Below are 12,069 nucleotides of genomic sequence, written 5' to 3'. Positions count from 1 at the left end.
GTTATGCTTTGATTGGTATTGTACCCAATTGGTATGGATTTTAGAATCTAAATTATGTCTGCCATATCCTTAAAAGATCTCTTTGAGACAAAAAACATAGGTGGAATAGTCCCATTTACCAGGCTGATAACAACATGTCGGGGAGGGGGGTGTCCCAGGTGGTGCTAGTGATAAAGAACCTGCCTGCCAATGCAGGAGACAGAAGAGGTGCAGGTTCGATCACTGGGTTGGGAAGATTCCCTGGAGGAGGACACCACAACCCACTCCAGTATTCTTGCCTAAAGAACCCCTTGGACAGAGGAGCCTGGTGGGGCTCCTCCATGGGGTCGTAAAGAGTCAGACACGACTAAAACGACTGATCAAGAGCATGTCTAAGGAAGGACCCCTGGTGGTCCAGTGGCTAAGACTCCATACTAACAATCCTGCATTTGATCCCTGGTCAGGGCACTCGATCCCACATGTTCATCTAGAGAGCCCACATGCCACAACTAAGACCAAACACGGCCAGATAAAAAACTAAATATTTTTTAGAAAAGAACACATCTAAGGAGAAATGAGATTGAGTCTCTTGGATCACTTGACTTTTGTTCTGTTGACTTTGTAGGTGAGAAATAGATGAATATTAAAAAAAAACTTGCTATATGAAATGAAAGATTAAGGATTTTATAGACGCTTTAAAAATCCGGTGCCTCCATAAAGGCATGTGCGGAAAGTAGCAGGATAGTAAAGGTGAATTGGATGGAGAAAATTCATCTTCCTAGAAATTTTCATTACAGTCTGCTTGGGCAGGAATGTTAAGATGCATGGCAAAACCATGTGCTTTGATTTGAGCACATAGCAACCACTTGGTACGTACTTGTGAAATTGCATAGTTTGGAGAGAGAAAATTACCAGATTTCTAACTCCTTATATCAGTGTTATAGAATTTCTATGTATAATCCACTCAGCCTTTATATTTGCAAGTTATGGCCACACTAAAGAATCTTTAAAAATGTGAAGAAAAGGAAATCAATTTTCTGAATGGTTAAATGAATTAGAGCCTAATATGTATGTAGCACCAAAGTAAACTCTGAAAAATATAAGCTAACATCACACACATATGTGCATGCACACACACACACACACACACAAAACCTTCCTAGACAGAATTTGAGTCCTGGGAAATAAAGTCCATTGTGGTATTAGGCAGAGAACATGCTGTGTTAAAATCAGATCTGTTCTTCATTGGATCATTGATCTTGTACCTCAGTGTAGCTATATAAATATATCTGTACCGACCCACGGGCTTTTGACACAAATGAGGAAGTCTTGAGAATGTTTTATTTTTACCATAAAATTTGCAGTGTCTTAGTGATTCTTTGACCTCGAACACCTTTAAGCCTAAAAAAATAAACTCTGACCTTTCATAGTGGTATTCAGTTAAAACCAAGCTATCCATATCATTCTGCCCCCACCTTTAAAAACCAAGGTTTTAAAACCATTAAAAACCATTCATTAGAAATGTGAGTATTCAGAATTATTTAAAGAGTCGTGAAAACACAAGTCAAATCATTCTCAACTTCCCATTTCTACAGTAAATGATGTGTGCCAATTTTATGAGCAATATAGTAAAGATCCAGCATAGGGAAGGATCTGTGGTCGTCTTTGCCATCCGCTCTTTTGGATGGTGAAATATTAGTACCACTGGGTTGACACAAGTTTCCCATATTGATATCAGTGACCAGGCTTTATTTTTCCAGTATGTGAGAGCCAGCACCACTTGGCAAGGATGCTAATAACTCAAGGCCGGTATGGCAAGTGGACCAGCTGACGTTTAACGTCTTTTCTTACCCCAACTTTCCCCAACTCTGAAGTCTTAGAAAAATGCTACCTCCATCCTGACTCTTAGTTTCAAGATACTTCCACATGAGGAAATTCACCCCCAACCACCTTCAAGAAATGACCCCCAAGAATGCAACAAAAAAAGCTAAAACCCAATTTATTGGAAATGTATTTTCTTCTAATTAAAGCATTAACCCTTACCCTGAATGCTTCACATTCAGCACAGTTCCTAAACTGGTGGTGACTGCTAGTGAGAGGCAAAATGGAACAAGTTTCATTGAGAGTCTTTTTTTTTTTTTAATTTTTTAATTGAAGGATAATTGCTCTACAGAATTTTGTTGTTCTCTGTCAAACCTCAACATGAATCAGCCATAGGTATACATATGTCCCCTCCTTCTTGAACCCCTCCATCTCCCTCCCCATCCCACCCCTCATTGAGAGTCTTGATTCTCAAACTGTAGGGTGTAGCAGAGTCCCAGATGGCTGCCCCCTCCCTCCAGGGTTGCCGATCCAGTAGGTTTAAGGTGGGATCCAGGAACTTATGACCCAGTGATGTCAATGCATGTCTATACCATGGGACCACAGTTAAGAACCACTTGGGATCTTGCTGAGAATGAGAGCCTCTTCCCAGGTACCTGATAACTGTAACTCTTTTCATATGGTTCCCCTAGCTCCTTCTGTACTTTATGTCCTTTCAGGGAGAGAATTTTGGTAAAAATGCCAGGCTGTACAGTATAATGGGGGTTTCCCTTTCTCTCACTGAAGAAAACTCAGGAAATAAAAGGCAAGCAGTAGAGAAGGGTTTTGTAGCGCTAGTCCATTTTGATAAGCTCACTAACGTTCTTCTAGCTTTGAAGGAGTTGTCTTATTTTTCTTTTGCTCCATGTTCACTTGGAGGCAGCTTCTTTCTTGATGCAGTCCTTATATTTTGCTTTGGTATTTATTACATTTCCTGCTTATAAACGTGATACCATGAGGTGTTTATTTTTATACCAGACATAGATTCTTTGCTGCTAAGTCACTTCAGTCATGTCCGACTCTGTGCAACCCCATAGACGGCAGCCCACCAGGCTCCCCCGTCCCTGGGATTCTCCAGGCAAGAACACTGGAGTGGGTTGCCATTTCCTTCTCCAATGCATGAAAGTGAAAAGTGAAAGTGAAGATGCTCAGTCATATCCGACTTTTAGCGACCCCATGGACTGCAGCCTACCAGGCTCCTCCGTCCATGAGATTTTCCAGGCAAAAGTACTGGAGTGGGGTGCCATTGCCTTCTAAGAATGATTAATGTTGCAGAAGACTGTTAACTTCTCTTTTCAGTGAACTTCCTGAGAAAAGATTCAGGAGAAACTAATTTACTATTTGTATTTAAGAGATTAAGTCTTTAACATGTAGGCTGTGGGAGTATGTGATGCTACTCCAGTACTCTTGCCTGGAAAATCCCATGGACGGAGGAGCCTGGTGGGCTGCAGTCCATGGGGTCGCTAAGAGTCGGACATGACTGAGCTACTTCACTTTCACTTTTCACTTTCATGCATTGGAGAAGGAAATGGCAACCCACTCCAGTGTTCTTGCTTGGAGAATCCCAGGGGCGGGGGAGCCTGGTGGGCTGCCATCTATGGGGTCGCACAGAGTTGGACATAACTGAAGCGATTTAGCAGTAGGGGCAGTATGTGATGGCCAAAAAGTAAATCTGGGAGGCAGGGGGGACAGGTATTCTTTTTTCCCTATTTATTTTCCCGTGTTATCTTATAAATATACCAGATCTATGGTTGAATCTGTTATGCATTTCATTTCTGTCTTTCTGGACTGGAAAGAATCTCATGGTGTTACTGTATGAATCCTTTAGGAACCCAAGGCCACCTGGGTTACCCCGATTTATACTGATGTCACAGGGAATACCTGAGAACTTCTTTTCTTGCTTATGTGGGGTGTTTCATTATGTTTCTTGGCCTCAAGCATTTCCTAGGCAGTTTTCTTATATGTCATGTAGATGTAAGGAGGAGAAAGGCGGTTAAAATCATGTCTAAGTAAACAGCACATCTTGACAACACCTGCCCCGGTGTCAGGTTACAATGAGGAGCCATTATTCACTTCAGTTTAGATTCTTACAGTAAAAAATTCAGGGAAACTTTATGTATTCATTTTTGTCCAGTTCTTTATTTACCTTGTGATTGACTGAGAAAAGGAGGGAGGGAGGGATACAGTTTTATATTGAGTCCTGAGAAATTGGGTTTAAGTTTCTTTTTTTATGTAGGTGTCTTTGTGACATAGATTTCCCTTCAGTGAAAAACAATCAGAGATGCCAAATTCCCCCAAAGAAATCCACCCTATATACAAGCATGTTTTCCAATTTTAATATCAGGATTTGTTTTTTCAGTTTTCAGATTTACCTGAAAAGCACTCCCATTATTTAATTATTGAGAACCCTTTCCGTTTTGGTTTTGTGTTTAGAATTCTTCAAAGAACTACTTGAAAATGCGGAAAAGTCCCTGAATGACATGTTTGTGAAGACATACGGCCACTTGTACATGCAGAATTCTGAGCTATTTAAAGATCTCTTCGAAGAGTTGAAGCGCTACTATGTGGCAGGGAACGTGAACCTGGAAGAAATGCTGAATGACTTCTGGGCCCGCCTCCTGGAGCGCATGTTTCGCCTGGTGAACTCCCAGTACCACTTCACAGACGAGTATCTGGAGTGTGTGAGCAAGTACACAGAGCAGCTGAAGCCCTTTGGAGATGTCCCTCGGAAACTGAAGCTCCAGGTCACTCGTGCATTTGTGGCAGCCCGCACTTTTGCTCAGGGCTTAGCAGTTGCAAGAGATGTGGTGAGCAAAGTCTCAGTGGTAAGTACTGTTTACAGTCCATGATCTTGTTTTGTTTCATGTTAAAGTTTGGGAGGTATGGAAAAATAAACAACTAGAATTCCATTGTCTTAATAACAGTCATCTTCTCTTTCTCTCCCCTCTTGTCACCTACACTTTGTCCTGATATGAGCACTGTATCGCTATAAACAATACAGCGATGAACATCTTCATGTATCGTCATCATTCTTTTCATGGTTTTCTTGGTAGCCATTCTTAGAAATGGCACTACCTGCTCTTGACTTAATGGCTTTGCAGAATTATCAGGAAAGAGAATGAAATTGTAGTATGCAGGAAAGAACAGATGCAATGAACCATGTTTTCCTCATTTGTAAATTACAAGAATCAGATGAGACCAGTATTTTTCAGACTGTTCTTTGGAGCCTGCTAAGGGGGTACCTCAGGGGCCTCCTTGACAGGAGACAAGGGAGATGCAGACTTAGTGGGCAAGACTCTGCATCTGTGCCTTTACCTCCTAGCTGCCCTAGGAAACCTTTGCTCTCCTCAGTTTTATGTAGTAGGGTTTTTTGGTTGGTTGGGTTTTGTTTTTGTTTATTATTTTTGGCTGCACCAGGTGGAGTCTTCGTTCCCGAATCAGGGATCAAATCCATGACCCCTGCAATTGGAAGCATGGAGGCTTAACCACTGGGCCACTGAAAATCCCTGTAGTAGGATTTTGAGCAAGATTTCAAGGAGGGAAAAATGCTATGCCTTCTTCACCCATCCCCTCCCCACGGTGAAATTTGAGAATGTTTTGAAGGCCTTTCCGCCTCTACCTTTCTGTGACTCAGTGCCAGTGAAGACGGACTCTTCCAGAGCAAAGTTATCTATGCAGGACTGATCTTAGTGTTATTACCATTAGACCCTCAAAGGGTCATACCCAGACAACATGGGCAGACCAGGATTCATGGCCCCCCTGAGTATAGACGAAACTTAATTTAACAGAGTGAAGGTAAAGAATTATGTATTGTGAAAATTAGGTGCTTATCAGATGTTTCATTTTAGCGTTGCATGGTGTATTAGTTGATGGGTTGCATTCATTTTTACATTTGTGTGTGTTCACATTTCCCAGCCAGGAAATGACAGGAAACAATTCTTTACAGCACATTTTGTTCACTCCTTTTCCTCCTGATATTTTCATCATAAATTGCAAAAAGAAAAAAAAAAGAAATGCTGGGGCATAGGAGAGTTGGGTGGGAGCAAGTATGGAGATGATGGTTATAATTAAAGGAATAGCCTGGTTCTTGAACTTCTGCCCACCCCAGCACTCATTATTAATTTTGGAGATGCTCATGTCAGAGTCCCTAAACAATGCATAGTGAGTCCAGATCAAAGTTATTGACATCATAGTTCCCCTCACACATCTGCCCTCTTTCAGCAATTCCTTGCATTTATCCTAAGCTGTGGAGAAGGCAGTGGCACCCCACTCCAGTACTCTTGCCTGGAAAAGCCCATGGACGGAGGAGCCTGGTGGGCCACGCAGTCCATGGGGTCACTAAGAGTCAGACACGACCAAGCGACTTCACTTTCACTTTTCACTTTCATGCGTTGGAGAAGGAAATGGCAACCCACTCCAGTGTTCTTGCCTGGAGAATCCCAGGGACGGGGGAGCCTGGTGGGCTGCCGTCTATGGGGTCACACAGAGTTGGACACGACTGAAGCGACGCAGCAGCAGCATCCTTGGCTGAGTAGCCAGTAAGGCACTGCTGTGTGATTTTGAATGTCGGTGTGCATGTGCATGTGCATGCCAGAGAGAAAAGCAAGGACTAGAAAACCCTTTGCAAGTGTTTTAAAGTGGTTTCTTTACATTAACCTCCCCCTTCCCTTTGAGTTTATTCTTGGGAAGAAGGACCAGGCTGACACAAGCCTGCTGTGGTGTTAGCCTCACTTAGCAAGGTTGGGGCCCCTTTAGAGAACTGAGATTCCAGAATCCCTAACTGGAGTAGGAAGGTGGTGGTCAGAACAAGGAAGCAGGTTAGAAGCTTGAGGGCTAGAAGGCTAGTCTTCGTCACGCCACCTCCCAGAGGGGAGAGAAATGAACACTTGCAGCTTCCCTGTGTTGCATTCGTCTTGACATGGTTTTCAGAATTAACTGTGGGCAATCAGTAAGACTGACCATTCACCCTTACTTACCTATGCTGTAAAGAGTATGTGACCCAAAAGGAAATAATCACAATTTCCAATGTTGCTTTTGATATGAATTTTTTTAAGCAAGAAAGAAACTTCTGTGTACCTTACTTTTGACAAGTTGTATAAGAAAGTTACTTTCCAAATATGACCCTAGATTTTTTCAGAATTGATCCCTATTCTGTATTCTCATGTCTGCCTAAGAGATATTTGCATCATTATGTGAGAATGCAATGAATACAAGCTATAGAGCTCAGTTTACTTTGAGTAAAACATTACTTGCCAATTGTTTAGTGGAAAATACTGTTATGACTTAAAACATTTTAAATTAAAACATAGTTTATTTCCAATGTTAGTTTCTCATGTACAACCAAGTGATTCAGTTTTTATATATATATATACACACACACACACATATTTTTCATATTCTTTTCCATTATTATTTATCCCAGGATTTGAATATAGTTCCTTGTGCTATACAGTAAGACCTTGTTGTTTATATATAGTGGTATGTATCTGTTAATCCCAAACTCTTAACTTCTCCCTCCGCCATTCCCTTTTCCCTTTGCTAAGCATAATTTTGTTTTCTATGTCTGTGCGTCTGTTTCTGTTTTGTAAATACATTCATTTGCATCATCTTTTAGATTCTGTGTATAAATACTGCCATATGGTATTTGTCTGACGTACTTTACTTAATGTGACACTCTCGCTCCATCCATGTTGCTGTAAATGGCATTATTTCATTCTTTTTTATAACAGAATAGTATTCCATTGAACAGGTACCATGTGTTCTTTATCCATTTGTCTATTGATGAGCATTTAGGTTGCTGCCATTTCATGGCTATTGTAAATAATGCTGCTATGAACATTGGAGTGCCTGTATTTTTCCAAATTAGTTTTTGCCATAAATAAGCCAAGGAATGAGATTGCAAAATCATGTGGTAACTGTTTTTAGTTTTGTAAGGAACCTCCATATGGGGCTTCCTTGATAGCTCAGTTGGTAAAGAATCTGCCTGCAATGCAGGAGACCCTGGTTCGATTCCTGGGTCAGGAAGATCCCCTGGAGAAGGGAGCCGCTACCCACCCCAGTATTCTGGCCTGGAGAACTCCATGGACTGTATAGTCCCTGGGGTCGCAAAGAGTCGGAGACAACTGAACGACTTTCACTTTCCATATGGTTCTTCATAGTGGCTGTACCAATTTACACTCGCACCAGCAATGTAGTGGGGTTCCTTTTTCTCCACATCCTCTCCAGCATTTATTATTTGTAGACTTTTTAATGATGGCCAATCTGACTGGACTGAGGTGGTACCTTATTATAGTTTTGATTTGCATTTCTCTTAACGATTATTGAAGGTGAGCATCTTTTCGTGTGCTTATTGGCCATCTGTATGTCTTGCTTAGAGAAATGTGATTATTCTAAATGTTATGTTTATAATTAGAAACCTTAAAAAATAATAATTTGCTTTGCTACTGAGCATCTTCTCAACCTAAGGACTGATTTGAAATCCAACTCTTCAACTAGGTTGAGTTGTATCTAAATTATGTAATAATAAGACACTCAAGTATGAAATCAGTTTCTAAAACTGCCAAAAGACAAATTATGTAAAAATTCTATCATCTATGTAATGTTACTTTTTAGAAGGTTGTAAATTCATTACATTTGTGTTTGGACTATGACTACCAGTTCAACAGATTTTAATTTAAGGTGTAGTGTGTATTTAAAATTGAAGATGTTGAAGAAACTACATTTGATTAATAAAATAAGAAAGCTCTAACAGTTTGGGGACTCAGGGAATGTTTTTTCGTATAGATTCCCACCCCTGCCAACTGTTATCCAATTGTATTTTACAGGTGGACTAGAACAACCCAAGAAATAAATATTTCCTTCTTTTAGTATCCAGTAGAATTAATTATCTTTTTAAAAAGACCCACCTCACCCACTTCATCTAACAAGAGGTTGGTAAAGTCAAATATGAAGACCATTGCGGTCTTGGGGCTAGTTATTGCTTACTTAACTCAGAGATGTTCCCACTTTCTCTTCATGAGCATATGCCCTGCTTTTCCAGTTTACTTGTGCAACAAAAGGGTTGCGGTTACGTGTTGAGCAATGATTGGATTGTCACTAAGCCTTTTAAAGGCCATTAGCACCAGCAGGCTTAACTGACAGCAAGAGAAGTCACTTCTTAAAGTATACTTGCCTTGCTTCAGTTTTTCTGGGCACAGACATCCAGAGATTTCAGCTTACTCCATTGAGCTTTGCAATTCAAACTGCAGAAAAGTTCCTTTAATTAGGAACAGATGGTTCAAGAATACCCTGGTGCTCCACATCTTTGTATTACTTATTCCATCTTTACTTGTCATGGTTCATGATACATTTCTTATTTACCTGCTTGCAGCAGCAGTTTTGCCTGGAAGGGTGAAGTCTGTTGTGGTCTTTCAAAAATGCACAAGTGGTTACATGCACCATGAAAATCAATAGCTCCTATGCCAAAGAGAGTTGCATTCTCATGGTTTCAATTAACACTGACATAATGGGGCTATGTCTACACCCCCACCCCAAACCACGGGGACTATAATTAGAAATCAGTGCCTTAGCATTGTGATGTCTAAATGACTATCCTGCCTTGAAAATGAGATCCATTGATCCCTCTTCCATTTCTATTTGCAATGCACCAACACCTACAAGAGTACTATACAAATTATTTTTCCGTTTTCCCAAATTGTTATAAATGTAAATTTTAAAAATGAGCAATACAAAAAAGCTTTTGAGCATACATATATATTCAGCCCTTAAGATTCTTTTTCCGTCACAAAGACTAGAATTGCAAAGAGGAAGGAGGGAGGTATATATATTCTCTACACTATAATATATACAGAGGTAGAGATGAAGAAGGTAGGGGTATGGGAAGTGTCACGGAGTGAAGATTCTCAAAACAGTAATAGAGCCCTCTACAAGGTGGGAATACAAGGATGCTTCGATTTAATCACTAAGTCGTGTCTGACTCTTTGTGACCCCGTGGACTATAGCCTGCCAGGCTCCTCTGTCCATGGGATTCTCCAGGCAAGATTCCTGGAGTGGGTTGCCGTTTCCTTATCCAGGGGATCTTCCAGACCCCAGAATTGAACCTGCCTGGCGGGCGGATTCTTTAACCACTGAGCGACCTGGGAAGCCCCTTGACTTATCATTAACAAGTCTACTTAAAAACACAACACTTATTTTCAAGCATTTATGTAGTTTCAGTTCTACCTACCATGGCCCTACATACTCCTGACTGAATCCTAGCTGATTTCATGTTTTTTTGTTACATCTTGGAAATTCTATTATTAGGGAAATAGGAGCGTCTTTGCCTTCTTTCTTTGCACGTGTGCGTATTGAATCCAAAACTAGTTGGGAAATTGTTGAATAAACCCTTCACATCTCACAGTGTGTTTGGGTTCCCTATCTTTTTCTTTAACCGTAATTTGGAAAACGATTTCCTGTTATTTTTATTGGGTGCTTATGTTACCAAGCAACAGATAAAAATCTAGACCCTTTCTGTTTGTTCAGTACTATTGGCAGCACAGGGGAAAAAATGTTGTAGTGAATGTGTGTTAGGAACTAGAAGAAACTAGGAGGAAATGTGTTTTTAACTTGAGTGCCGCATGTTGACTGCCATCACTGTGTAATGTGGCTGAAGGCTCGTTCTGAATTACTGAAATGAAATCCAGGCTGTGTGAAGAGCTTGGCTCCAGCATTTCTCTTTTTTCAGGCAGCTTGCAGTAGTTTTTAATATGGTGTTTTGAAAATGCAGGTTATTTGGTAGAAAGTCCTGATCTATATTAAGAGAATCTTTGCAGAGAAAAGGACATTTCTGCAAAAGCTTTTTATAGTAGAAATGGCATGCAGCTGTCATGTTAAATGTATATTCTGAGGAAGGTAGGAACGAGTATTTTCAAGAGTCTTTACTAAGTTAAAGAGTCTTTACTAGTTAAAAAGGGAAAAGAGGACCCCCCCCCCACCCTGACGGACTTTTACCATAAAACATAAACTAGCAGCTAAGATCTAAATGCTTGTTTATCTTACCATTTAGAAACACCTTAGTCAGTCTTGAGGGGCTTCCCTGGTAGCTCTGTTGGTAAAGAATCCACGTGCAATGCAGGAGACCCTGGATCAATTCCTGGGTCGGGAAGATCCCCTGGAGAAGGACATGACACCCCACTCCAGTATTCTTGCCTAGAGAATCCCATGGACAGAGGAGCCTGGTGGGCTACAGTCCATGGGGTCACAAAGAGTCAGACACGACTGAGAGACTAAGCACAGCATAGTCAGTCTTGAGGATTTCATAAGGCTTGTAATTTGGCTATTAATGTATTGTCATTATGCTCAGTAGCTCAAATTGATTTTGATTTGCATTAATAAAGAAATATTGAGTCCAGATGATGTTGCCTTTCTATCTTTTAGGTCTCCCAAAATAAACACACTAAGCCATCCCATTCTTCTATAAATAATGTCCAAAACTTCTTCTTATGCTCAGCCAGTAAAGAATCCACCTGCAATGTGGGAGACCTGGGTTCAATCCCAGGATTGGGAAGATCCCTGGAGGAGGGCATGGCAACCCACTCCAGTATTCTTGCCTGGAGAATCCTCATGGACAGAGGAGTCTGATGAGCTACAGCCCATGGGTCACAAAGAGTTGGACATGACTGAGTGACTAAGCACATGTAAATGATATGTCATGTTCTAGTAGAGATTGATCATCTCTGCTACATTTGGCTGCAAGTTTTTCAAAATGTGAAAAGTTCAGCAAAATATATATATATTTTTTTAATTTAAATTTATTTATTTTAATTAGAGGCTAATTACTTTACACTGTTGTATTGGTTTTGCCATACATCAACATGAATCCGCCACGGGTGTACACGTGTTCCCTATCCTGAACCCCCCTCCCACCTCCCTCCCCGTACCATCCCTCTGGGTCATCCCAGTGCACCAGCCCCAAGCTTCCTGTATCCTGCATCAAACCTGGACTGGCGATTCATTTCTTGTATTATACATGTTTCAATGCCATTCTCTTGGTTTTGTTCAAGTAACCTCTTTACTCTCCATGTCTACCAGTGTTTACTTGAGCTTTTGAGTTCTTTGTATCTCTACTGATGGTGAATATTTTCTTTCTTACCCTGTAGCACCTTGAAGCATTCTAACGATATAGCATTGAGTGCATGTGTCATTAATCTTTGTTACAAACTGTGTCATCTCATCCATAGTTGTCCAGTCATA

General features: G+C 40.8%; 1 protein-coding gene across 1 annotated transcript in view; it reads left to right on the top strand.

Moving 5' to 3' along the window:
- Window positions 1–12,069, top strand: part of GPC4 (glypican 4) — a 107,314-nt gene that overhangs the window by 81,766 nt on the left and 13,479 nt on the right. Inside the window, exon 3 of the mRNA XM_055565670.1 lies at window positions 4,273–4,664. Within this exon, the coding sequence (XP_055421645.1) occupies window positions 4,273–4,664 (392 nt within the window). The remainder of the gene's footprint in view (window positions 1–4,272; window positions 4,665–12,069) is intronic.

The sequence above is a fragment of the Bubalus kerabau genome, chromosome X (assembly GCF_029407905.1).
Source record: "Bubalus kerabau isolate K-KA32 ecotype Philippines breed swamp buffalo chromosome X, PCC_UOA_SB_1v2, whole genome shotgun sequence".
Classification (NCBI taxonomy): domain Eukaryota; kingdom Metazoa; phylum Chordata; class Mammalia; order Artiodactyla; family Bovidae; genus Bubalus; species Bubalus kerabau.
This window is presented reverse-complemented; position numbering and strand designations above follow the sequence as displayed.